This window comes from Bubalus bubalis, chromosome 5 (assembly GCF_019923935.1).
Source record: "Bubalus bubalis isolate 160015118507 breed Murrah chromosome 5, NDDB_SH_1, whole genome shotgun sequence".
In the NCBI taxonomy this organism is placed as follows: Eukaryota; Metazoa; Chordata; class Mammalia; order Artiodactyla; family Bovidae; genus Bubalus; species Bubalus bubalis.
In genome coordinates this window covers 124,791,519-124,816,866 of record NC_059161.1, presented here as the reverse complement: position 1 = coordinate 124,816,866, position 25,348 = coordinate 124,791,519, and the positions used below count along the sequence as shown (strand labels likewise).

The 25,348-nt window shown below is 52.8% G+C and overlaps 4 protein-coding genes across 9 annotated transcripts; 1 reads left to right on the top strand and 3 right to left on the bottom strand.

The window, feature by feature from the left end:
* Positions 1-34: 34 nt before the first annotated feature.
* On the bottom strand, positions 35-4,807 carry TM7SF2 (transmembrane 7 superfamily member 2). Its single transcript, XM_006056497.3, has 10 exons — positions 4,574-4,807; positions 3,993-4,189; positions 3,833-3,887; positions 3,216-3,410; positions 3,033-3,136; positions 1,459-1,578; positions 1,201-1,369; positions 927-1,007; positions 717-839; positions 35-423 (listed from the first exon to the last, which is right to left on the bottom strand). Exons 1-10 carry the CDS (start codon positions 4,623-4,625, stop codon positions 263-265), a joined length of 1,257 nt encoding a protein of 418 aa, XP_006056559.1. The 5' UTR covers positions 4,626-4,807; the 3' UTR covers positions 35-262.
* Positions 3,290-21,196, top strand: TMEM262 (transmembrane protein 262). Of its 4 annotated transcripts, none has more exons than XM_025286648.2 (4): positions 3,290-3,427; positions 20,440-20,729; positions 20,835-20,934; positions 21,043-21,196. In XM_025286648.2, exons 2-4 carry the CDS (start codon positions 20,553-20,555, stop codon positions 21,117-21,119), a joined length of 354 nt encoding a protein of 117 aa, XP_025142433.1. In that variant the 5' UTR covers positions 3,290-3,427; positions 20,440-20,552; the 3' UTR covers positions 21,120-21,196. The 4 variants fall into 4 exon arrangements, 3 of the variants coding, with proteins under 3 accessions (XP_025142433.1, XP_025142432.1, XP_025142434.1); XM_025286647.2 differs by lacking the exon at positions 3,290-3,427 and adding an exon at positions 16,915-17,052; XM_025286649.2 differs by lacking the exon at positions 3,290-3,427 and adding an exon at positions 16,927-17,052 and having other exon boundaries at positions 20,459-20,729.
* Positions 4,955-17,057, bottom strand: VPS51 (VPS51 subunit of GARP complex). Of its 2 annotated transcripts, XM_006056496.3 has the most exons (10): positions 16,728-17,055; positions 16,134-16,263; positions 8,809-8,955; positions 8,516-8,735; positions 7,689-8,406; positions 7,102-7,317; positions 6,686-6,904; positions 6,139-6,260; positions 5,954-6,041; positions 4,955-5,339 (listed from the first exon to the last, which is right to left on the bottom strand). In XM_006056496.3, exons 1-10 carry the CDS (start codon positions 16,950-16,952, stop codon positions 5,079-5,081), a joined length of 2,346 nt encoding a protein of 781 aa, XP_006056558.1. In that variant the 5' UTR covers positions 16,953-17,055; the 3' UTR covers positions 4,955-5,078. The 2 variants fall into 2 exon arrangements, with proteins under 2 accessions (XP_006056558.1, XP_044799628.1); XM_044943693.1 differs by lacking the exons at positions 6,686-6,904; positions 7,102-7,317 and having other exon boundaries at positions 16,728-17,057.
* ZFPL1 (zinc finger protein like 1) lies at positions 18,192-25,251 on the bottom strand. Of its 2 annotated transcripts, none has more exons than XM_025286645.3 (8): positions 25,067-25,251; positions 24,637-24,746; positions 24,215-24,326; positions 22,902-23,095; positions 22,737-22,809; positions 22,517-22,663; positions 22,152-22,275; positions 18,192-19,964 (listed from the first exon to the last, which is right to left on the bottom strand). In XM_025286645.3, the coding sequence occupies exons 2-8, from the start codon at positions 24,736-24,738 to the stop codon at positions 19,946-19,948; spliced, it is 771 nt and encodes a 256-aa protein (XP_025142430.1). In that variant the 5' UTR covers positions 24,739-24,746; positions 25,067-25,251; the 3' UTR covers positions 18,192-19,945. The 2 variants fall into 2 exon arrangements, with proteins under 2 accessions (XP_025142430.1, XP_006056561.1); XM_006056499.4 differs by lacking the exon at positions 18,192-19,964 and adding an exon at positions 21,167-21,642.
* Between the last annotated feature and the right edge of the window lie 97 nt (positions 25,252-25,348).

Sequence of the window (25,348 nt, the reverse complement as noted above, 5' to 3'; positions counted from 1 at the left end):
CAGCCTGGCCCCAGAAAGGGAGAGAAGCAGCACCAAGGATTCCAGCTGTTTATCTAAGGAGGAAGAGCAACACACACCCGCCTACACAGGCACTCCATTTTGGAGCACTGGCTTCATTTCCCCCTTGCTCCAGCCACCTATCAGGCTGTTCATCCCAGTGTTTTGGAGCTCAGGGCAGGGTAGGGTACAGGCCCTTGTGTCCAGGGTGCGTCCAGGCTCCTGGTGCCCAGTGTGCCGGCAGCCTGGGGTGTCTGGCGCTGCTTCAGTAGACGTAGGGCACGATTCGGTAGGGCACACGCCGGCAGTACTCGTGCCAGGCCAGGCCGTACTTCTGCCGACACTGCCTCTCATCCCGGTCCTCACGGTGCACCAGCAGCGCGGTGAAGTAGATGAAGTAGAAGTAGGGCAACAGGTGGAACACCCCTGTGGGGAAGGGGGTTTTTCTGACCACTCAACCAGCCTACCAGTTCACAAACGTTTCCACCGCTAATGGCTCACGGGGGCATCGGCTCAATGCTGAAAGGGCCAAAGTGTGCAGGGAGAGCTGGCATGCTAGGCTGTTCAGAGGTCTGCCCACCACAGCCTGAGTGCATCCCCAGCTTCCTGATTACCCCCTCCACTGGGGTGCAGCCCTGTTCTCCATTCCGCACCCAGACTGGGCATCCTCTACCTTGGCCCCCCACACACACACCTGTAGCCCCTCTCAAATCACTCACCACAAGGCAAGGACCAGGCCAGAGCCATGATGAGGTCTCCAAGGTAGTTGGGATGGCGGACCATACCCCACCACCCGGACACCAGCAGCCGTCGCCCTGTGGCTGTAGAGATGGTCTCAAGGTCTGGAGAAAGACACATAGCGGGATGGGGGGACCCTTGGAAATCCAGCTGCCCCATCTCACTCATGGCACCCAAGAAACCCAGCTCACCAGCCACTCTGGGATCAGAAGGATTCTTTCGGAAGGTGTTTTTCTGAGAATTGGCTCCACGGAAGATGTAGTAACCAACAGCTGGGGGAAAGCATGAGCAGGCGGTTAGGGGCCTTCCATCTGACCCTGACCAACTACCCACAGCCTAGACTCAGTCTGCCAGGAGACCGAGGACCCAGCCCTTAGCTTTAAAGAAGCATGTGAGGCTTAGCACCTACCCAGGGGGTGCTCAATAAATAATGAAAGGGGAAGGGAATGCTCCTTCCCCACTGACCATTGATGAGGCAGATGAATGAGGCCAGGGGCCACTCCAGAGGCTGTGGGTGATACAGCAGGAACTGGGCCTGCAGGCTGTAGGTGAAGGGTACCCAGGCGAGGTCCCCAAAGGCCAGCATGAAGCCAAACCCGTCATGGATGATGTCCATGGTGGTCAGGACTGCCTCCTGCAGGGACAGGATCCAGACACACTGGCTTAGTCCCCGCAAAGTCCTCAGGCACCCTCCCCTGCCTCCTCTGCCTCGTCCTGCCTCACCTCGTACCAAAGGGCATCACCCACATACAGTAGCTGGAAGCCATTGACCAGCCACATGGCCAGCGAGGGACTCCCCCGAAGTTCTGCTTCCTGCATCAGCAACGCCAGGTTGATGAGGACCTGGGGGTTAGGCGGAGGGTGAGACAGGGCAGTCTGTCCCCAGTCCACTTCTGCAAAGGTGACAGTGCCTGGAAAGGCAGTGACCAGCCTGTCCCCTGTCTCAGCTCTCCGTCGCTAACTCTCCAGGCCTGTGTTGAGTGGCTCCAGCCATGTCCCCAGGGACAGAGAGACTGCATTTGTCTGCCTCCTGACCTGTTTTCAGTGTTCCCTTTGGGAGAGCAGCATAGGGAGCAACTGGACACTGCAGGCTTGAGAGTTAAATCAGACCTGGTTTTGAATCTCAGCTTTGCCTCCTGGGCAAGCTGCTCACCCTCTCTAAAGCTCACCCTCCTTTCCCACCTCCACGTAGAAAATGGAGATAATCATGGACTTAATGTGTGTGCAGTGCTCAGCACGTGTGTTTGGCCATAGGAAGTGCTCAGTAATGACTGCTGCTGCTGCTGCTGCTAAGTCGCTTCAGTCGTGTCCGACTCTGTGCGACCCCATAGACGGCAGCCCACCAGGCTCCCCCATCCCTAGGATTCTCCAGGCAAGAATACTGGAGTGGGTTGCCATTTCCTTCTCCAATGCATGAAAGTGAAAAGGGAAAGTGAAGTCGCTCAGTCGTGTCCGACTCTTAGCGACCCCATGGACTGCAGCCTACCAGGCTCCTCCATCCATGGGATTTTCCAGGCAAGAGTGCTGGAGTGGGGTGCCATTGCCTTCTCCGCAGTAATGACTAGCTGGCATCGAATCTGTACTGAGCGTCCCCATTCAGGTAGCACTGGGCTTGGTGCTGTCAGTCAGGCTACCAATTCTAATCCTCACCATAATCTTGGGAGGAAGCTCTTACTCCATTTCACACATGAAGAAATAGCCTCGAAGGCCAGGATCCAGGCCCCTGATGGGCACTCAGCATTCCTCCCGCCTCTGGATGAAATAGTTTCCAGGGTGACGGGGACCTTGCCCAAGACACGCTTCAGGAAATCGTGACCATAGACCAGTATGCAGTGATTATAAACAAAAAACACAGTTGGCTGTTGTCAAGGCCACCAACAATGGATAGGTTCCTAAGTCCACTGATGAGTTTGAAGTTCTGCACCGTTCTGACCTCTAGCAGCACAGAATCATCTCTTCAAAATAGATTTTGCACTTGACAGCTTTATTTAAAATTGTCTCTCCTAATTCCCTCCGTGCTTTTTCCTTGTAGCATCCCCTGACATGTGACATATTTTATTCCTATTAGAATGTAGGCTTCATGAAGACAGACTTTTTTTCTTTCTTCCCTGTAACTATCTTTCTCTTTTGTCTCCCAGTACCTGGAGCAGTGCTTAGAGCACATGATGAACTCAACAAATATTTGTGGAATGATTAACGACATGTCAGCACAATTTTGGCCCTGCCCTGCCCAGGCACTGCTCACCCATCCCACCCCTCCCCCTGGTTGGAGGTCCACTTAGCCATGCCCAGCATACCCAGCCGATGAGGCCAGGCCGAAGTTCGCAGAAATATTTGAAGTCAAAGGAACAGATGCGTGGGTTGAGCTCCCGTCCCAGGAAAAAGTCGTAAATGAGATTGCCTGGAGAATAATGGAGGGTGAAGGTGCAAGCCAGCACCCGCATCTGCCTCTATCCTTACCCGACTGGGTGTCCTCTCACCTGAGTTCCCTCCAGGTGCCAGGGCCGAGGCAGGTGCTAGCAGAGCCTTCAGATACAGAAGGAGGCTGAAGATGAAGGCGGTGAGGGTGGCCGCAAATGCCAAGGGCAAGAGCATTTCCGGGAGCGCGCTCAGGGGCAGCCCGGCTGACACCCCCAGGCCCACCAAGAGCGCGGTCAGCACCAGGGCCTGGAAGCCTGAACCGCAGCACATGGTGAGTCCTGGGATTGAGACCCTCCACCTCCGCCGCCCCCACCCCTAAACACACACACACACACACACACACACACACACACACACACACACCCTAAAGCCCAGGGAGGTTGCCCCACACACACACACACACACACACCCTAAAGCCCAGGGAGGTTGCAGACCTAACCAGTAATCTGACACTTTGGCTCTTGGAGGCTCACCCCAGCCACTTCTCTGAGTGCTAGGAATGGAGGAAGGAGGCGTGTGGAGAGAACCAATGAAACCCCCTATGTCTGTCCTGGGTGTAAAAGAGGAGCAAAATAAGAGTTTGGGGTCGCGGGCGCATCTCCATGACCTTTCCATTGGGCCTGGGGCTCCACCCCCCAAACCCGCAGCTCCACTCAAGGACCTAGCCCCCAGGCACCGTTAATGGGGTAGCGCAGTCGACTCTTGTCCTTCAATTCCTGCCCCTCAGCCACCTGCGGGCACAAAGAGGTTCTGATAAGCGTTGAGGGGGGCCTTCCTTCTCGCCGAGCCCCCGCCCTCCGCCGCCTCCCCGGCGCGTTCGCGAGCAGAGGCCACACCTTGCGCGCCGGCAAGAGGTAGAGCGCCGCCTGCAGGCCGAGCCAGGTGAGACAGAGCAACAGCGCCCACGGGCTCCACAGCTCCTCCAGTCCCGGCAGGTAGGGGGGTGGGCCCAGGAGGCGCGCCGGGCCCGAGCGGGCCACCAGTAGCAGGTGGAACATAGTGACCGGGAGCAGCAGCATCAGCGCCGCGGCGCCTGGGAAAGGGGGCGATCGCGTCCGGGGGTCCGCTCTCCGGCTCTCCCTGACCCCCACAGGCACCCTTTCGTATCCAGGGCTCCCTTGGCATTCCCATTGCCCTCTTCCATATCCGGTTCTCAGCCCTTGGTCCCGTTCTCGGACTTCTATCTTGCTCCCCTCGAGGACTCCGCTCCTATTTCCCCTGGTCCTCCCAGTCCTCCACTGCACAAATCCCCAGCTCTGCAGCCCCTTCTCCCAACACTCCCCTGCAAACCCGTAGATCCCACTGCTCCCCGATACCCCGCAAAGTCTTTCACCCTCAGATCCCTGTTCACAGCTCAACCCTCCAGTTCTCCCTCTAAGTCTCAGGCCTTAAGTACCCCCTCTCTGCCCCCCATTACCCAAGGGTCCTCCGAATTCCAGCGGGGCCCGAGAGCCCTGAGGAGGGGCCATGGTCTCCGCTGTGCTGGGGGCTGGAACCTCTCAAACGTCTGTCAAGGAAACAGCCCACCCCATCCCCCAGGAGATGGGCTCACTGCCGAGGAGGACCGAGCCCAGCTGGGCTTGCACCTGTCTGGGCAGCAGACAGCGACCGCTTTTGTCCCGAGGTCTTTAAATGGACCCACCCCCGGCCCATGCTGGGCCCAGCGGGTCAGCCAATCGGCTCTCGGGGGCGAGACCAACGTGAGCACCTCCAAAGCCGCCTCTGCAGTCTCAGGCAGGCTCACAGCTCCACCCCAGTCCTCCAAGTCCCGCCCCGCCTCCCCGCAAGCGACAGAGAGGAGGAGGCAGCACGACTTTATTAGGCAGTAGGCAGAGCTTGACGGGAAGGGCCGCCGGGGCAGGAGACCAGGGGATGGGCGGATTGAGGCGACTGGGCAAGCCTGTGCATGGCCGTGACGGAGCCTAGCCGCGCTCACAGATGACCTCAACGACACTGGGTTCCATGGGCACTGGGTCCGGGCAGCGCAGGGCAGCTGAAGCCACCACTTCGTCCAGCAGCAGGTGCACAAGCTCCTCATCAGCCACGAAGCGCCACAGGTAGAGCTGCAGGAAGTGGCAGTCCACCTGCACCTGCTGCAGCCCGAAGCGCCCGAAGGTGCGCAGCCGCACGCACTCCAGCAGCGTCTTCAGGCTGATCTTGATGATGCCGGTCAGCACCGACACCTGTGGACAGGGACACGGGGATGCAGAGCCGCTACAGCAGGTGCTGGGGAGGGGTACTAGATCCCTGAAGGCACCTGCGTTCCGTGCAGGGGCCAGGGAGCCAGTAAAATGCCAGCAGCTGTGATGGGGTAGAAAGTCCCAGAACCCAGGTAAGAGGGAAATAGGGTGTCGGCCTCATCACCTGGGGGGGAGCAGACAAAGAGGGCCCAGCGATCTGAGGCAGAGATGGGGTCAGCATGGACATAGGGAGGGAAAGGCTTACTACGTTGGAGGGAGAGCACCAGGTCCCTGAGCACGGGCTGGGTGAGGGCAGAGATCATGGGGTGAACAGCAATCCCCAGGGAAGAGCCACGACTATGGAGGGCGTAAGAACAAAGGCCAAAGAAGCAGACTAGGTGACCCCTCAGACGCAGGCTTAGAGCACACCCAGGGCAAGGCCGAGAGCGATGAGATGGTCGTGGTGGGGCGCTGGGTGAGCACTTGCTCCTAGACACATTTCCCAGGAACAGAGACAAGGGGACTGAGTCCCAGGGCTTCCTGGGACCAGTGTGGGGCTGCTTCAGCTGACCTTCCCAAGGGGCCCAGGGAAGGCAGGGTCACTGGGGAATTCGAACCTTATTGAACTCCACAGGGCTGAACACATCAATACGCTCAGAGAACAGTTTCTGAATGTTGCTCAAGAGGTTGGTGTCCATTGGGGCACTGGATGGGGAGAGACAAGAAGTCAGAGCCCACCCCTGCACCCCAGTCTTCCTTCTTCCGCCCCCACCGCCCCCGGGGCTACTCTGACCACTCAGACCTGGGTGTATAGCTGGGTGCGTAGCGGCCCTGCTGCCGGGAGCTGCTGTAAACCGAGAAGGTCCTCTTGCTGGAGTCGCTGCTCTGGGCCTTCCGAACGCCCTCCTCATACAGGAGCCCCACCTGGTGGCAGAAGGAGAAACTGCAAGGAGGCCCGAGCATGGGCAACTTCCAGCCCATCAAGGATGCCCTAAGTTACACTCATGTTACAAGAATCACATGTTATAAAATAAACACAGGGTGGTTGGGGTGTGGAGGGGCAGCCAGGGGCTGTATACCTCGCTGGTACCCAATCATTATTTATAGAACCAGTGGAGTGCAGCAAAGGTGGAACGTGAGTTGGTACTGAGGCCCAATCTTCAGTGTCAACCCTGCCCTGATTTCCCCGGTGACTCTGGGCCTCAGCTTCCTCCTCTGAGGTGAAATGGGGGTGATGATGCCACCATGGCTGAGGGGAAGGAGGCCAGATGCAGGCACTGCCTGACCCCAGCTGTCTTGATCCTTAGAGGGCTGTTCCCCCAGCACCGCCGGCCAGCCTGGGGCAGCACCTGCACATCGATGGCTGTCGTGTCCTCCACCACCCGCTTCATGACAGCACGCACGTTCCGAGGCTCCAGGGTACTGAGCCAGTCCCGTGTCTCCACACTCTTGCGCAGCATCTGCGATATGACCAGGCCCTGCACCTTCACATAGTGGGTCAGCAGTCGTCGTGCTGTCTCCCTGGCCTCCGCACACAGTGTGCTCACGGGCGTCACTGGAGACTGGTCCTGAGCCACGGATGCAGAGAACAGGCAGTCAGTGGGTCCTGGGGGCAGCTCTGCAGCCAGTGCCCACGAGGAGCTCCGCACAGGCTTGGCAAGGGGGAGGCTGAGTTGGGCCCAGGCAGCCCTAACTGTGAGGGCACTGGCCAGTCTCCCGTGTTCCTAGCATCGCCACCCCCACCTTGCTATGGGTAGCAGTTCACCTGCACCAGAAACTGTTCATCGGTGAGGGTGAGGATGTAGGAGATGGTGGCCGTCTCGTAGTCCAAGCAGAGGCGGGAGAGCAGCAGGAGCAGGGCAGGTGGCGTGGCACCCCCCTTCTCCCCGGGGCTGTCGCAGAAGCTCTGAGCCGTCTGGCACATGGAGCGGATGAAGCCCACGATGAGGCTCTCACGGACACCCTGGCTGCAGAACTCGCCCTGTGAGGAGGAGGGGCCTAGATACACAGCAGGTCCCCTCTTCCAGGCAGAGGCTGCCAGTGATGTTCTACTGGGACCCCAAGTGCCCTGGCCTCTCTCATCCTGTTTCCAGTACCCGAGAGCAGATCCCCTGCTTGGAGAAGGGACTGCAAGGGGGCAAAACCTGCACTGGGGACCCTGCTTGCAAATGCCCTCAGAGCCTGTCCCACCCCTCCAGGCTGTGGCAGTCTTCAAGACAATCTGAAACCACATCCAGTCGGCGTGAGGCAAAGACTGAGGGCCCTGGAGCTGTCAAGTCACGTGCAGGATGAACAAAAGAATGCCATAAAAAGGAAAAAAAAAAAAAAAGGATGCCCAGGGACAGGCCGTACCCGGAAGTAGGGCTTGTTGGAGAAAGACACCTCCTTGGCGGTGAAGAGGTGCACAGAAGCCAGCGAGGCCTTAATGTGGCTCAGGATGGAACTGGCCACATTGGCCAACAGCTCTGCCAGGCCGGGGCCTTCCTTCCCAGCAATTCGAGGGGCGGCCAGCGCCTGCCGCACATCCGTCAGGCTGCCCAGGAAGGCCGCCTGCAGGCCCTGCAGATGGTGGCCCAGGCGCTCGCGGGCCACGCGTTCCACGATCTCGGTGGCAGCCTCCGCCAGCCCGGCAGCAGCCAGCAGGGCCCCGGGTGCGCGCAGGCGCCGGTGGAAGCGGTCCAGCGCCCGCACCAGCAGGGAGTTGTCTCCGCTGCCCTGCTCCTGCGCCAGCCGCCGCTCCACCAGCGCGAAGTAGCGGCTGCCCAGCTCCCGGGCAAAGGCTGCTAGCTTTTCGGCGCCCGCCGGGCCCTGGGCGGCAAACAGCTCCTGGTAGGCCGCTGCCACTTGGCAGAGGCCACCGACGAAGCCGCTGCCGCCGTGGTCAGTGAACTCTAACACGTCGGGAGCTGGAGGGGAGGGCCCCAGCTCAGCCTCCAGGCTTCTCAGCTCCTCCTCCAGCCGCCCTCGGGCGTGCGCCAGGAACTCTTCGCACAGCTCCTCCGCAGGCTCGCCGAGGGCCAGCAGGAGCTCCACGCACTCAGCTTGCTCAGGGGCGCCAGAGCCGCCCTCCCTGCAGGAAGGGAAACGGAGGTGAAGGGCAGGAAGACAGAATTCGGGGGGTAGGGGAGGAGCAGACCCGGGAGCCCAGCGGCAGCGGCATGGTGGCCCAGGACCCACACCTGAAGCGCTGCCGTAGCTGCTGGGCCAGGCGAGCCGTAATGACCTGGCAGTCGTCCTGGATGGCGCGGAAGGAGGGCAGGTGCTGGTACTGCTGCAGCACGGCCTGCGCGCGGCCCTGGTATCGCACGGCCTGCCCGTAGGCGCCCAGCTCCACGCACTTGGTGAGACGTGAGGGCAGCTCGAAGAGGAACTGCAGCTTCCGCAGCAGCGCGTGGACCCCTGGGGGACAGGCGGAGGTGGTGTCAGCCTCAAGGGTGGCCCACTTTAACACCGGCTCTGGGGCGCGGCCCACCTGCCAGCTTGGTGATGCGCTCGTGGCGGTCCTGCAGTGTGGCGCTGATGCGCGCGCTGAAGTCCGTGATCACCGCCATGTTGGTGGCCAACCGGTCCATCTCGTCCTCCATCTTCCGGAAGTCGTTCTTCATCTTCCGGATGGTGTCTGGGAGGACAGGGGCGCAGGAGGGAAAGGCGGATGACTAGGGGCGCAGGCGGGATTCTCAGCTTGACACGCGGCCCGGGTGCCCTCACACACTCACCCCCTCCCCAGACGCGCCTGAGCTCACTTCTGGAGGGTCACATGGATGACTTGGTGCTTGAAATGGGCGGCAGTGGTGCTTGGTCACTAGGAGCCAGGGTGAGGTGTCATGTCAGTGCCCCTAAGGTTTTTTGGGCACCCCCTGTGTGCCCCAAGCTTGGATGCAGAGAGAAGATGGCCCATGAAGCCGCAGTCTTTGCTCTCAGAAGATGCCCAGATTCAAAGGAGGGTACAAGGACCTGTCCGCTGGGTCCCAGGGGCATCCTCTATGCCTAGCACCCTGCCTGGCACAGGGCAGACAGTAAATACTTGTACACCCTTATCTTTTTCCTGGCCTTCCAAGCCGTTGGCCTTTTGGAACATGGGTGACCGTTTCTGAAGGGCCCTTCCTCTTCAGTCCTGACAGAAACCTACCTAAAGAGGCTGTTCTTCCTTTCCATCCAGGTGCCTCAGGGCTTGGCCCCTTAAAGCTCCTACACAGCTTCTTCTTCTCCTACCTTTGAAGACCATGGCATCAAACCACACCCCTTCTTGTTGCCATCCCACTGTCCTCTTTGCCATGCCTCTCAGTTGGGGATCACTCACCTTGAGCATCCACAAGGATGAAGCTTAGGACATTCCTGATTGTTTGCTGACCTCCTTAATCCATCAATTCCTGCCTCTGTCTCATCCATGCCACCCTCTCCTTGCCCTCACTAAGAACTGCCTCCTCTAAAACCTCAAAGCTTCCCTGGTGGTCCAGTGGTTAAGAATTTGCCTGCCAATGCAAGGGACACAGGTTCAATCCCTGGTCTGGGAAGATCTCACATCCTGAGGAGCAACTAAGCTGGAGTGCTACAACTTCTGAGTGCACGAGCCGCCAGTTACAGAAGCCTGTGTGCCCTAGAGCTGGTGCTCCCCAGCAAGAGAAACCGCCTCAATGAAAAGTCTGTGCACTGAAATGGATAGTAGTCCCTGCTGGCCACAACTAGACGAAGCTCTTGCATGGCAACAAAGACCCAGAGCAGCCAAAAATAAATATATTTTTTAATTTAAAAACATTAAAAAAATAAAATCAAACTTCAGCTTCAAGTCTCACTGCCTTCTGTAATTCCAACCACTCATCCTGTGGACCACACTCTAAAATTCCTTTGGCTTTTTCAGGAACTCCAGACCCATTGGCCCAACCACTGGTCACTGTTTGTAATGCCTCTCATGGCTGCACTGCCCTGCTCACTCTTCTTAGAATCGGTGGGCCCCCACCAGCATTGTCACCCATTTGCAAGCCCCCTTGCCTCTCTTGACCCTGACTCCCATTATTTATCAGCAAGACCTTACCACAGGTTAAGCCCAATTTGCAACCCACCACCTAAGAAGGAACAGTTGAAAATGGGCCACAAAATCACACCAACTGGCCTCCCCCTAATGTTACTGAATAGGACTTAGGTCCCAAAGCAGCACTACGTATTGGTCAGCCATCCTTCAGATGAATCTGTGTTCCCATTTTCCAAACTAACATTTCCTCCTCAGTCCTCAAAACTCCAATACATTCCCCCAACTCAAATGGTGACCCTGATTCACACTTCACAGAGAAAATACAAGTAAACATCAACTCCTTCCAAATCTGCAGAGTGAACAGACCCCTGTGGGGTCTCCTCCAGTCCCATGGCTGTGATGACTCAGACATTTCTGCCTCCGGGCCTGACCAGAGCCCTGCTAACAACTTACTTAACACCATGATGCAGATGGCAAACGGGCACCTCAAATATGACAGGTCCAAAACAGAATTCCTGACTCTCCCCAAACCTGTTCCTCCACTAATCTTTTCCATTCTGGCTCCTTGCCATTTCTTAAGAGTCGTCTTTGATTGTTCTCTCTCCTTTACCCTACATTCAGTCCATCAGCAAGTTGTGTAAAGTTTACCTCCAACATGTTCTTTCCAAGCCACTATCATTTTTTATCTAAATACTTCTAGTATTTCCCAACTGACTTTCCTAACTCCACTCTGGAACTCATCATCAATATGCGTAACAGAGAGCAATGAGGATGAAACTGAAACATATCTATTATAGGAGACTTTAACCCACTTCTGTCAATCCATGACAGATCAAAAAGACAAAAGCCAAATGAAGCTACAGAAGACCTCAATAACACAATATGGAAGACCTACTTGATTTATATTCAAGATTCCATAATACACCAAAACCTTACCATGTATCAGGTCATAAAGGAAATCTCAATACATTTACAGAAGAAACTGAAAAGATACAAAAAGCATTCTCTGATCACAATGCAATGAAATTAGAGATTAATAACAAAACTAAAAAATAAAAAGATCCCATTATTTAGAGAAAATCCTCATTCTTGTCAACTATTGGATCAAAAATGGAAATCCAAACAAAGGAAGCTGGGTCTTCGTTGCTGTGCTCGGGCTTTTCTCTAGTTGCGGAAAGTGGGGGCTGCTCTTTCTTGCGGTGCTTGGGCTTCTCATTGCAGGGGCTCCTCTTGTTGCAGAGCACGGGCTCGAGGGTGTGCAGGCTTCCAGTAGCTGCGGCACGAGGGCTCAGCGGTCGCGGTTCCCAGGCTCTAGAGCACTGGCTCAGCCGCTGTGGCACATGGTCTTAGCTCCTCCGCGGCGTGTAGGGTCCTCCTGGACCAGGGATAGAACCCATGTGTCCTGCACTGGCAGATGCATTCTTGACCACTGAGCCACCAGGGAAGGCCTGCTACACTTTCTTGAATTATTACTTCTCCTTTATGGCAATATTTTTTTAAATCTATTTGTCTACTTTCTAATTGTCATGGTTTTATTTTTCACTTGTTAAATAATATTCAAACATAAAAATGATCCATTTAGGAATGTATTTATTATGCATGATAATGTTTATCTTTTATAGATATGTAGCTCTTTCAAAAGCTACTACAGGTACTAGGAGAAAAAACCTGATTTTTTTTAAGTTATTTTTAGATTTGCTTTGTGTTTGAAACAAGGCATTAAACATTGTGTTTTACCTATAAAATTTTGACTGAGTTATTTAGCATCTCATTACCTGTTTCCCCATTTGTAAAATGGATATATAGTAAACTACTTCATATATGTGTAAGAATTTAATTAATATATGTTAAGCACCCCAATCAGTGGTTTTATATTAAACACTCAATAAATATTGTCTAGTATTAGCCAAAGTTGCTATTATTTATAATTACTAATAAACTAGTTATTACCAAAAAAATTCTATTCAATTAATCTGAAAGCTTACCCTATACCAGTATTATACTGTCTTGATTTTGTAGATTTGTAGTAAATTCTGAAACCAAGAAATCTGAGTCCTCCAACTTTGTTCTTTTTCAAGATTTTTTGGCTATTCTGGATCTCTTGCATTTCCTTATAAATTTTAGGATCAGCTTGTCAATTATGCAAAGAAAAAAAAAAAAAAAAGGCATTTGGAATTTTGTTAAGAACTGCACTGAAGGAAATGGCAACCCACTCCAGTGTTCTTGCCTGGAGAATCCCAGAGACGTGGGAGCCTGGTGGGCCGCCGTCTATGGGGTCGCACAGAGTTGGACACAACTGAAGCGACTTAGCAGTAGCAGCAGCACTGAATCTGTAGATCAGTTTGGAAGTATTGCCAGCTTAAATATAAAATAATAAGTTTTCCAGTCTATGAATATGGGACATCTTTTTATTTATTTAGGGATCCTTTAATTTCTTTCAAACTGTTTTAGTTTTCAATGTACAAGTCTTAAACTTGTACAGGTGGTAACATCCCCTTTCTCATTCCTGGTTGTAGTAATTTGAATACTCTCATTTTTTTCTTGGTCTAGCTAGGTTTGTCGATTTTGTTGAGCTTTTCAAAGAACCAACGTTTGGTTTCATTGATTTTCTCTATTGTTTTCTATGCTCTTAATTCTAATCTTTATTATTTCCTGACTTTTACTTACTTTGGGTTTAGTTTGCACATTTTTCCTCAACTTTCTTAGGTAGTAGGTTATTGATTTAAGATCTCTGTTTTTAAAACTTTATTTTTGGCTGCGTTGGGTCTTCGTTGCTGCGCACAGGCCTTCTTTAGTTGCGTGAGCAGGGGCTACTCTCTAGTTGCGGCGTGTGGGCTCCTCATTGAGGAGGCTTCTCTTGTTGCGGAGCCTGGGCTCTGGAGCTCACAGGCTTCAGTAGTTGTGGCGCACAGGCTTAGTTGCCCCAAGGCATGTGGAAGCTTGCTGGACCAGGGCTCGAACCCATGTCCCCTGCATTGGCTGGCAGGTTCTTAACCTCTGGACCACCAGGGAAGTCCTCTCTTTTTTCATGTAAGCATTTACAGCTATAAATTCCCCTCTGAGCACTGCTTTTGCTTCATCTCATAGGGTTTGGAATGTTGTTTTCATGCTCATTCATCTCAAAGCATTTTCTGACTTCTTTGTGATTTTTCCTTGACCCATTGGTTACTTTGGAGCATACTGTTTAATTTTGACAAATTTGCAAATTTCTCAAATTCCTTTCTGTTATTGATTTATAATTGAATTCCACTATGTTCAGAGAACACTAATCACTTGATTCCAATCCTCTTAAGTTTATTGAGACTTGTATGGCCTACGATATGGTCTATCCTGGAGACTGTTCCATGTATACTTAAGAAGAATATGTATTCTGCTGTTGTTGCAGGAGAGGGTTTTGTATGTGCCTGTTAGGTCTATTTGGTTTAAGTGTTGTTTTTTGTTTTTAAAAATTTATTTATTTTTAATTGAAAGGTAAATTGCTTTGCAGTCTTGTGCTCGTTTCTGCCATACGTCAACATGCACCCGCCATAAGTATACATATGTCCCCTCCCTCTTGAACCTCCCTTCCACCTCCCACCCTATCCCACCCCTCTAGGTTGTCACAGAGCCCCAGTTTAAACTCCCTGAGTAAGTGCTGTTTAAGCCTTCTATTTTCTTGCTGTCTTTCTAACTGTTCGCTCCATTTTTGAAAGTGGGATATGAACATTTCTAACTATTATTGCTGATTTTCTTTTTTCTGTCTTTAATTCTATCCAATTTTGCTTTATGTATTTGGGATTCTGTTGTTAGGTCCATATGTGTTTATATTCGTTAACATCTTAATGAGCTATTATAAAATGTCCTTCTTTCTCTTTAGTAACAATTTTTGTCTTACATATTATTTTGTCGGAATTGGTACTACTATCCCAACTCTCTTCTGGTTACTGTTTGTGAGAAGTATCTCTAGAGTTCTTATATCAAGACCATAATCCTTATCTTGTCTATAAAGGGCCCTCCTAATGTGGCCCCACAGGCTCCTCCAGGTTCAGGTCATGCCTTACTCCCCTTAAAAACAAAAACAAGAAAAAACCTAGCTCATTACGTTTCCATTCTTACACCAGATCTTGCAGTTTCTCACCACATCCGCCATCCAGTGTTCACATTGAAACTAGGGCATTCTGTTTATTCAAAGCTCCTCAACACTATGTCCTGCCAATGGTGCCCCTAACACTTCTCAGTTTACTTATCACTGTCCATCTCTACCATTATCATCTGGAGTAAGCTCCCAGAATCTCTGGTCTGGACTACTGAAATGGCCTCACTCTAACCACCTCTCCAATCTACTCCTTCCAATGCAGTTAGGAGGAGCTAGAGGGATCTTTTCAAAACAAAAATCATAACAGCTTGATTAGCTAAGTATGCTTTAGATAAAGGTTAGATTCCTTAATGTGCCCTGGAAGGTCTCTAGTTGAACTCTACCTACCTATCCACCTGGCTGGCTCTGGCCACAGTCTGCTTTCGCTCCTGCTAGAGTAGGCGGGCTCCTGGCCTTGTGTTCAGGCGAACCTCTCCACTGTGCACTGCTCCACCCCACTCCTTTCCTGAGGAACTTGCTTCTGTAGTTTCTCCCTCTCTTGCACCACTGATGAGCACTCCATGAGCTAACATATTGGTCAAGCTTATCAATTTCTTAGAATGCTTTTCTTCATTTATCTTCTAAGACACCCAGGGTCCTGGTTGTTCTCAAATTTCCCAAACGTTTGCTCCCTTGAAAAAGAAGATTTGTGAGAGTTTCCTTTTCTTCGTGACTTCCAGATCTTAGGATGCCCCAAGCTTCAGTCCTCAGACCTCTTCTTTCTGTACACTCCCTCCCTAGATCTCATCTTGTTCCACTTGTGTCTCAAGTTCCAGCCTTCTCTGAAGCTCAGATCCCTCAACTAACAAACTTTTAAGAATCTTGAGCCATTCTACTTTTCCACTGTACCCACCCTGGTCCATACAACCAGCATCTTGCCTGAACTTTTAAAACAGCCTTCTAATGGGTGTCTCTACCATCCTTGCCTCCCTATAGTCCATTTTCAACAGGGGACAGAAGAGTCCTTTTAAATCAAAAGTCAGGTCACCCCATCTCCTGTTCATTTCATCTCACTCAGAGTAAAGATAATATACACTGCAGGTAGACCCAAGAGATCTGCCTCTAGGACTAAGTATATGTGGGTCCAAAATTATTACAGAAGTCTGAGCAGTACATTTCCCCAACACAACACGGAAGCTAGCATGGATGAAAGATGAACACTGCCTAACACTGTCTTGAACAGAGAATAAAGGGAACAGAAGGGGGTGTGGGGAAGTCTTTACATGATCTTTGTCCCTTAATGACATACATTTTCTGTCTCTTTGCTTCATTTACAAAAAAACAAAGGAAGAGGAAAAGGGGAAAGAGGAAGGAAGAAAGGAAAGAAGAGAGAGAAAAGGAAAGAGAGAAATAAACCCATTCTTGATTCAGACTTGAAACAGAAGAAAGCTACCACTAATGAAAGAAACTGTTACTGAGGCATCCTTAGTGTCAGAGTGCTTCAGATAAACTCAAGTGCTTCAGATAAATTCATTTCTTTTTAAAATTTCATTTTGTCTTTTTCTCCCCTTTGGTCCTCAAAATAACCCTCTGAGAACAGTTATTACCTCAATGGTTATCAAACCACAAAAGCTCTAAGAGAGATGAGAGTGGATTCGCGTCAGGGCAGGACCATAACCTGGGTCTGCTCTGTCTAAACCCTCTGCTGGCTTCCCCAACACTGGCGGAACTGGGGGGTGTGGGACGTGAGGATTTGTGTCGCAGTAGGAATCACCTGTCGCTGAGATGAACTTGTTGTAGTTCTCATAGACCAGGGTCTGCATGTCGCTGTCTAGAGCCCGGATCTGCCGCACCATGTCCGTCTCACTGTCCATCAGCTGGGCCAGTGGGCACTCTCTACGCAGCTGGAGGAAATTAGGTGGTTAGTGTCCAGGACAGGGGGCATGTCCCCAACTGGTAGGCTTTTGGTGCAAGAAAATCCTGATCCCACCCGTGTCAAGAATTTCAGACAAGGAAACTATAAGTGGCATAGCTCAAGAGTTACCAGGTTAGACCCTACTTGAGGTTTGTCAGCATTTCAAAACCTCAGATTTAGCAAGTCCTGGTCCTTCCTACGCCAGTCAGCGCCTGGGACACGCCCTCTATCTCGGGTCTATCTGAATATCAGCCCAGGAGACCTCAGACTTCACACCACTTCAGGCCAGTTCAAGTCTGCCCACGCCCCCTTATCCTCCAGCTCTGCCCCTACAGCTCCGCCCAGGGCTGTCCTGCTTTTATGAACCCTTCCTCCCACACCCCCGCAAAAAGTCAGAGGCATGATCTGGGGCGTAATATATCGGGGGCCTGTTCCCCCTCCCCCTACACACACCTTATCCAGGTATACTTCCGGGTCGAAGTGCGCCCCATTGAGATCCGTAGGGTCCAAGGGGTCCGGCCCCGAGGGGCGTCCCGCCGCCTCCCCCTCTGAGAGGCCATAGTAAAGCTTCAGCATTCCGTGCGCCTTCCGCCGACGATCTGGACCCTCCGCCTCGGGTCCTTCCGGGGAGTCCCCAGGTCCAGACCCTGGGCCAGGCGCAGCGGCTGCCGCCGCCATGGCTCCAAGTGCAGCCCACAGGCGTGAGGCTGGGCAGGGGACAGGGAGGCGGCACTTCCGGGAGCCATAAAGTTGTTGCTGAAAAGAGGCAGTCCTTCAGGTGAAACGTCCCCCTGCAGCCTCGAGTCCTTCGAGGCTAGAGTTCCCCCCGCATGTTTTCTCCCCGAGCTCAGAGGTTCCGGGAAAGCCCTGGGTTCCCATCCCCGCACCCCCTCACCCCCTTCTCCAGCTTCTCAGATGGAAAGATTTTGCGAAACTGGTTGGGTCGCTGTCTTCCCGGAAGGAGGACGAGTCGTGGCTTCCACCCTATGTCCCTATATGCAGGCAGTGGAGGCAGCGTGGGCCAGTGGAGCCAGAGAGCGTGTGCCTGGCATCCTGCCACTGCCTTGTTGAGGGGAGAGGGGGAGGGCAGCAGCTTTTTCCTTCATTCCTAATATCGGGGTACATATTTAACAAGGGGACTGTGAGGGTTAAATGCATATATTCTCGCCTGGAAAAATCCCATGGAGCCTGGCGGGCTACAGTCCATGGCGTCTCAAAGACACTACTTAGGGACTAAAGGACCACCACAGTGCCTCAAGGGAAGTGTCTCTCATGGCCTGGTCCTCTGACGCATCAGAATAGCCTTCAGAATTACCTGTGGCGAGTTGTAAAGACTCTGGGCTCCCCTCAGACCTAGCTTCTTTTTTTAAGTCTTTAAGTAATTCTGATGCACTTAAATTTGAGAACTCCTGTTATACCCTGAGAAGACACACTTGGTAGATCTTAAGTCACTGATAAGGCTTCCCTGGTGGTTCAGTGGTAAAGAATGTGCCTGCAATGCAGGAGACCTGGGTTCCATCCCTGGGTTGGGAAGATGCCCTGGAAAAGGGAATGGCAAATCGCTCCAGTATTCTTGCCTAGGAAATCCCATGGACAGAGGAGTCTGGCCAGGCTACAGCGCATGCACTACCGAAAGACTAACTTTGTTTCCTCAAGTGACTGTTGAAATGCGCTGCCTTGAGGGGTTAGGTGGAGGTGTTGAAGGTAATTCTCAGGTTTCTGGTTGGGACAAATGTGCAGCTGTTCACTGAAGTAAAGAGCTGAAGGTAAGGAAAGACTTGGGAGTTCAAATTGAGACACGCTGAGTTTGAATGGATGAAAAAGGAGAAAAGACTTTGTCAGTGTGGTCTTTGAAACATATTATGGGTTGGGGGTCCAGGGTGGAATGGAAACTTTATTTATTCTTTGGCGCGGGCAAAACCTAAACCATTTAATATCTTGTTTTTCACAGAAAGTTTGTTGACCCCTAAATCTATGGGATATTCAGAGACTGTCTAAATATATATATATATATATGACGATTTCAGCTTAAGAAGCTATAATCTTAAGAAAAATGAAGACAAAAGTATAAAGATTTAGATCTACTCCAGGAAATCTATAAACTTAAAAAATCACAGAATACTGTTATGAAAAATTATCCAACAGTTGGAATAAAGACAGTGTAGCATGACCTTCCAATATCATACTGGGGCATTGTTTCACAAGCCCACCCAAGGACTATTTAATTACCCATATGAAGTTGCTCAGTTGTGTCTGACTCTTTGTGACCCCATGGACTGTAGCCTACCAGTTTCCACCATCCATCGGATTTTCCAGGCAAGAATACTGGAGTGGGTTGCCATTTCCTTAATTACCCATAGAAGTGTACATTTGTTTTTAATCTTGCTATTTAGATAGTGTTGGAGAGATGTGAAACATCTCCAGTGGAAATATCCAGTGGAAAAATAACCTCAAATTTTTTATTGCCCTGTAGGACATCAACCAATCTTATATCTAGTAATCATGTCCTAACACTCTTCTTTAAATGCCTATCAATACCTAGCTCTTCATGATGCATTACACATGAGTGAGGCGGAAACCCCTTCACTGAAGAGTTAATATATCTTAGTTGTGTTTATTCAAGTATATTTTTAACTTTTAAAATATTTATTTGGTTGTGCCTGGTATTAGCTGTGGCATGTAGGATCTAGTTCCCTGACCAGGGACTGAACCCAGGCCACCTGCATTGGGAATACGGAGTCTTAGTCACTGGACCACCAGGGAAGTCCCATGTTAACTTTTAAAAAATTATATTTTAACAATATGTGTGGCATGATTTTTTAAAATTATGCATGTAGATACATACATGCAGGTGTATGAAGTTACATCAAGGGACTCCAAAGATGCCCACTCACCAAACTGTTGAAGGGGTTACTTCTGTGGGGGGAGGGGTGTGGAGGAAGATTCCTCTGTATGCTTGTGTATCATGCAAATCTTCCTCAAGAACATACTCTACTTGGATAACTTTTTAAAATGGCATTGAGGTAGGAGACCTAACCAAAAAAAAAAAAAGTTCATCTGTATTCAAATGAAAACTAAAGTGTGAACAAGTATTTCAACAGTGTGAACACAGCGGGGGAACAGGCATCACCCCTTCAATGTGTTAAGATGAGGCCTGAGGGTTTTGTGATTAATGACACTGGGCAGCAACCATGGTTGATGGGGTCAGGTTCTAACCTTACTCCTTCCAAAGGCAGGAGATTTCAGATCTTGGCCAGGCCTGGAACCGGACTTCTGGGGCAGTCAGGCAGGAGGAAATGGGGCTGGCCAAGTTCAAAATCAACTTTTTCTACTTTAGTTCCTGGGAGATTGCACGTCCCTCCACACCATCTTGGGCCAGTTTTCGGCCTTATTTTGTTGACAGTCCTGGAGGTCTCACAATTTTCTTTTCTTGGCTTCTGTTCTTGCCCATTCCACAGCCTTGGGTAGAACTGGATCTTAGTCTCAGTACCAAGTCCCTTACTGTCTGTGAAAACTTGAGCAGACAATCCCTCTCTGTGCCCCAGGTCTGTGTGTAAAATAGGCTTTGTGCCACCAATCCCAGCTTTCTCCTGGGACTCCTGGCAGAGTAGAGGCTATGGGTGTGAAGATGCTAAGCGTGGGAAGGTGGCAGACGGGAGAGCTGGTCGGCATCATATGTTGGAAGAACATCTAGGAGAAGATGGAAAAGCCAGTTGCTCTCCAGGCCATGCCTGGGAGGTTGTGGGAAGGTCCCTTCCCTTACATCAGGAGTTGGAACAAATACTTGTAGCTTGTGATCCAGCTCAGGCCTGCCCTCACCTGGTTAGATAGGATCACATCTGACCTCTCACAAACCTAAGACGCCCTGAGGATCTACATGCCCCTCCCCTTTTCTGGATCCCAGTTCTTCATCTGTGGAACATGACCACACTACCTCCTGCGTGGACATGTTGCGGACTCAGTGAGAAGACTCACACCAGAGCACAAACTGGGATGAGGAGCGCTGTCCCTTCCTCTGCACGATAGGGCCCCCCGCTCTGTATGTTTAGCCCGGCGCCCTCCACCAATTCAGAGCTGCCCTGGCCACCCATGAAACACCCCTGTACTGGCTGGAACCAGCCCATGTTCTAGAATCTTGTTCTCTACAATGTCCTTCTTATTCTAGAATCCCATGGCTATTCCAGACTGGGCGCTCCAGAACCAGAGGGGTCGGCTGCTCTTCCTGGACAGTGTCCGCTGCTCAAGCTCTGCCGCCCGCCTTGAGTCTGTACTCCTGCCATGATGCGCTGGCGGGACCGTGTGGCTGTGCTCTTCTTCCCACAAGGCATGATTCTCACCATGGCCGCGCTGATGCTCTTCTTCATACACCTGGCTGTTTTTGCCAGCGACGTGCACAATTTCTGGGTCACCTACCGCTACGACCGCATGAGCTTCCGCTACACCGTTGTCCTGATGGTAGGCTGGGGCGGGGGCTCGAGAGGTGGTCCGGGGAGGCCCAGGGGCTGATGGAAACCCCACTGTTGTGTCAGGGGCCACTCTCCCAAGGGATGGGGCCTACAGTTCTCCCAGGTAATCAGCATCTGCTGGGCCGCCATGGGGTCACTCTACGCGGAGATGACATATGACAAGTTTCTTCGCTGCTTTTCCCTGACCATCCTGAGTGAGTAGGGAAGGGAGGTGGGCTTAGGGGGAGGGGGGAGCTTTGGAACGCAGAGACACAGCAAGGAGGGGGCAGGCAAGGCTGATGGGGGCTCTCTCCTCTGCCCAGTGCTCAATGGGGCCATGTTCTTCAACCGCCTGTCCCTGGAGTTTCTCGCCATCCAGTACCGGGAAGAGAGCCACTGAAGCCTGGGACCCGGGCTGAGAAGGGGGAAGGAAAAGGCTGCTTCGGGTGTTTTAATAAAGTCTATCATTTATTTCCACCTGTTGGCTCCTTTTGGTCGGCGGGAAGAATGGGGAAGCGGGGTAAGCTGGAGACCCAGGAGGAGCAGGTCAAATGCTTGATCCGCAGGGACCCCAAGCCTAGCCTGCAACCACTCTGGTGGACTTGACTTTGGGTCTGGGATCTTAGTGTCTCAGGCTTGAGAGAGAGAGGAACAGAGAAGGGCCCCCCCAGACGGCCTCCCCTACCCACCTCCTCAGGCCCCCAGGTCCTAGGCTGGCCCAGCCATAGGCAAGGATTCAGGAGGGACCCACACGGATGTGAGGGTTCATGAGTGGGTCCAGGTTGGGGTCGCTGTCAGCAGCAGCCCGGCCCAGGCGAGACATGAGGGCCAGCAGGGCCAGGAAGCCCAGCAGCCCCAGCAGCAGCAGCAGCCCCGCCCGCTGCAGCAGGGTCAGCGGCCGCTTACGGGACCCAGCCCGGCTCCTGGGGGGGTGAGGGGAAAGTCAGGTCAGGCCTTAGGACCCTGGTGGCCCTGTGGCTGGGAGAGGAGTGCCAGCCATGACCCTTGTCTTCTGGCCCCAGTGCCACCAGCCCTGAGCCTTGTTTCCTCAGATGTGCCATGGGGACAAAGGGGGCGGCTCATCCCTGAGCCTGCCCGCTACAAGGATGATTGTGCAGCTCAAAGCAGCTGAGGCAACAGCTGTGTTCTGGAAGCCAGAATGTGTCAGGCGTAAGGGGAGTCACCAAGACCAGGGAGGTGTCAGAGCGGGAAGGGCCTCAAGAACCTGAGTCTGAACCTCATATGCAGCAGGCGAGTAAAGAGCTGGAGAGGGGCAGACCCCAGCCCAGACCTCCATGCAAGGCCCCAACACCAGGTCCTGTTATTACCCAGGACAGGCCTCCTTTATCATGAAACCGTCCCCCCAGGGCCTCTGGCTCTCACTTCCCCCACTCCCCGTCCCTAGCATCCTGCCTCACATGACCCCATGTACCTGAGCAGCTGGGCCAGCCACCCCAGGGCTGGCCGGCGCCGGTACTTGTCATCGTCACAATCCCGGTGGAGGCCTGGTGCCCGCTCATCATCCCGCGTGTCATACACCTTCCTTGGGGCTGAGGCTGCAGGGGCAGAGCCACCGGCATCCACAGGCTCAGGAAACTGGGCCAGAGAGGGGTAGGGATGGGGGAGGGCAGGAGACCCTGGCCCTATTCAGCCTGACAGAGCATCTTGGGATCATGGGGAGGTGATGTCTGATGGAACAGGAAGGGTTCTGTGGTTGGGTGGGTGGACTGCCGAGGTCCCTCCGCATACCCACCCCCCATTCTATCCCCCTCTTGCCTGGACAATTGCCCAGCTCACCGTGAGTCAGAGGCTCGGGATTGCCCATGTGGATCACCGTGTGCTGTTCAGGCCGGCTCGGGGAAGCAGGGGGCCGGGGGACTTGGCTGTAGAAGGCTGGGGCAGCAGAAGTGCTGGCTGTCTCCTCCTGTTCGGGGCTACCGCTGGCTATGGGCAGGAAGAGAGCGGTCAGCAGGGTGGGGAGGCAAGGACCCCATCAGCAGTGGAGGCTACCACTTACCATTAAAGCTGGACCAGTCAGAGAACTCAGACGTGTTGAGGGGTTCAGGCTCTGGGCTCACCAGCTCGTCAATCTGGAGGAAAGAACTGATGTCACCAGTCTGCCCGGTGCTGTCCCCACCCACCCCTCTGGCCCAGGTGGGACCCAGGGCAGAAAGATTCTCACCAGGGGAAGACCCAGTCCTGCCCGGGCCCAGTTGACCGTGGCCAGCTTCTCTCTCAGCGCAGAGGCCACAGGGCCAGCCAGGTTGGTTGGAGGGAAGATGGGGCCACTGCAGCTGGGGCACTGGTAGCCAGCAGGTGCTGTGTTTCGGGGGAGCTGGGCAGCACGCTCATTGAGGCAGGCCCAGTGGAAGAGATCTTAGAGCCCACGAAGTAGTGGAGGAGAGACATGAGGAAGACTCTTAGGACCCCTAGTCCACTAGCCCACTGCAGAGATATCTGCACACGTATGTGTAAGCCCAGGGCCCCCTCCTTCCCAGGTCGATTATACCAGTGTACCTTAAGACTTTGGTCTTCCTGGCCACCACTGTCTGACTAAGACAAGGCAGATGCTACCAGGCTGCCCAGCCCCTAGGGGCTCAGGGTAGGTGGGAAGAATATGCCACCTAACCTCTCCGTGAGTCCTCTCTGGACCTACACTCATCACAAACTCACTGGGCTAAAAGCTCAAAAGGTTATTAGACATATACACAGGTACCTGTATGCGTGTACATATCCATTGGCACAAATGTACACGTTTATATACATGTAGTCAAACCCAAGTGCCATCCCCTATATCCACACTTATGGGCACATTAACTCTCACATATACTCAAGTATGCTAACACCCAAGCATTCACACCCAGGAATTCTGCAAGCACACAACACACTCATATGTTCATGTACAACACTGACCCATTCACTCACCCACAATACCAACGAACACACTAACAGGTAAAGACACAACGCACATTTAACACATGTACATATAAACACACACTCACAGTGAGAAACACATATGTTAAGCTCACTCTTTTACACTAGTTCCTTCAAAAAGTGGAGCTAAGGCTCTTACAGCAGAGTCGGGTCAAGACCATGACACATGCCTCTGCTGACTTCTTTTAACTGACGTCACTGTGGGAAATTCAGTTCCTCTCTGTGTAATGCTGGAATTAGAAATGGATCCTGAACGTCTGAGAGCCCCATGCTTTCAGCTCACTACAGGTACAGCCAGCTACTGCTCACAGCCACAACCACACCCGAGAGATTGGCAGGGAGGAAGCTAGGAGCTTAGTTTTTAGGGAAAAACACTAAGGCCTAGAAAGGGAAAGTGACTTGCCTGAGCTCACACAGCAGGTAAGTTACCTAGTGGGACCAGAATCTGAGTTCCAGCCTCCCAAGCTTGAAGGTCTCACTGTCCTGCTGCTTGGGGAGCCGCTGGAAACCAGGCACACTGGTCTTGTCCAGATCCCCACCCCCAAGGTGCCCAGGCCTCACCATAACAGATGAGGCGGGTTGTCTCCCGAGCAGCCAGGGGTATGTTACACAGGCGGCAATTGGGGTTGTAATCGCTATCTTGGAGCCACTGCAGGTAGGACTGGACGATGCACTGAAGTGGGAGAAGGGGGTCACAACTGGAGCCAGGGCTCCACAGCCCATCTCCCCAAGGCCCAGGTGCCTCTTTTTCTGTCATCACAGAGGAGATTCATTCTTTTGTTTGACCAATCAATTAACATTCATTGAGCACATATGTGCCAGACTCTGTCTTAAGCATTGGGGATACAACAGTGAACAAAATAAACTAAGTCCCTGCCCTTGCGGAGCTTCCATTCTAGGGCCGGACCTTTCATAAATTTGGAGGAAAGTCAGTACGACCTGCCCACCTAGCGCCCTGCTCAGTCTCTACCCTGAACACCCACCTTGGCGTGATTGGCTACCAGGCAGTGCTCGCAGACGTTGACCCGGTGTTCGAAGCAGAATAGGTTGGTCACCTTCCTCTTGGGGCACTTGCAAAGTCCCATAGTCGACCCTGAGGAAAGCGGCACAGTTGGCAGGGAGCCAGATTCTGCTGACCTCGACACATTTACCAGCCCAGTTTGTTTCCACTCTTATTAACTTCCCTAGACACCGCTCGTATCCGCCCCAACACCAAACTCCTGCCCACCGTCCCTCTACATTCTGGGCCACGGCCCCTGCATAAATCCCGCCTCCTGAGACCCCCGCATTCGTCCCGCATCCCATCCTTGGGCAGGCCCCTCCATCAGTCTCTCCGATACCACCGGCCCCGCCCCCAGAGGTCCCTCCTGAGCCCCACCCCCTCCATGCCCCGCCCCCACCTTCTCCACAGACCCCACTCTCTGTGTTACTAATCGGCTGCGGCACCGGTCCTCACGGGCGCGAGCGCCGGTCCGAAGCGCGGAAGGTCAGACCGCGTTCAGCCAAGCTCTCGCCCAGCTCTCTTCAGCTCACAACGCTCCGATTATCCCTCGGCTGCCACGTCTCTTCCGGGTGCGGCGCGCGCTGATGACGTCAGGGAGACAGTGACCACCCCCCCCCCCCGCCCTCCCCTGTAGACGCTAGACATGGAGGAGGGTGGAAAAATGAGTGATCGAAGCTCGCGGCCCTCCCCCT

Bases quoted from the DNA above. Each gene is read 5' to 3' on its own strand.
- VPS51 (XM_006056496.3), bottom strand. From the start codon at position 16,952: ATGGCGGCGGCAGCCGCTGCGCCTGGCCCAGGGTCTGGACCTGGGGAC. The intron at 6,905-7,101 runs GTGAACTGCTAC...TCCGTGGCTCAG, and splicing joins ATGAACAGTTTCTGGTGCAG to GACCAGTCTCCAGTGACGCC. The intron at 5,340-5,953 runs GTTCGAATTCCC...CCCTGTCCACAG, and splicing joins GCCCTGTGGAGTTCAATAAG to GTGTCGGTGCTGACCGGCAT.
- TMEM262 (XM_025286648.2), top strand. From the start codon at position 20,553: ATGATGCGCTGGCGGGACCGTGTGGCTGTGCTCTTCTTCCCACAAGGC. The intron at 20,730-20,834 runs GTAGGCTGGGGC...TGGGGCCTACAG, and splicing joins GCTACACCGTTGTCCTGATG to TTCTCCCAGGTAATCAGCAT. The intron at 20,935-21,042 runs GTGAGTAGGGAA...TCCTCTGCCCAG, and splicing joins CTTTTCCCTGACCATCCTGA to TGCTCAATGGGGCCATGTTC.
- TM7SF2 (XM_006056497.3), bottom strand. From the start codon at position 4,625: ATGGCCCCTCCTCAGGGCTCTCGGGCCCCGCTGGAATTCGGAGGACCC. The intron at 3,888-3,992 runs GTGTGGCCTCTG...TTGTGCCCGCAG, and splicing joins ACCTCTTGCCGGCGCGCAAG to GTGGCTGAGGGGCAGGAATT. The intron at 1,579-3,032 runs GTATGCTGGGCA...CCTAACCCCCAG, and splicing joins GGCCTGGCCTCATCGGCTGG to GTCCTCATCAACCTGGCGTT.
- ZFPL1 (XM_006056499.4), bottom strand. From the start codon at position 24,738: ATGGGACTTTGCAAGTGCCCCAAGAGGAAGGTGACCAACCTATTCTGC. The intron at 22,810-22,901 runs GTGAGAATCTTT...TCTTTCCTCCAG, and splicing joins CAGGACTGGGTCTTCCCCTG to ATTGACGAGCTGGTGAGCCC. The intron at 21,643-22,151 runs GTACATGGGGTC...TCACCCCCCCAG, and splicing joins TGGCTGGCCCAGCTGCTCAG to GAGCCGGGCTGGGTCCCGTA.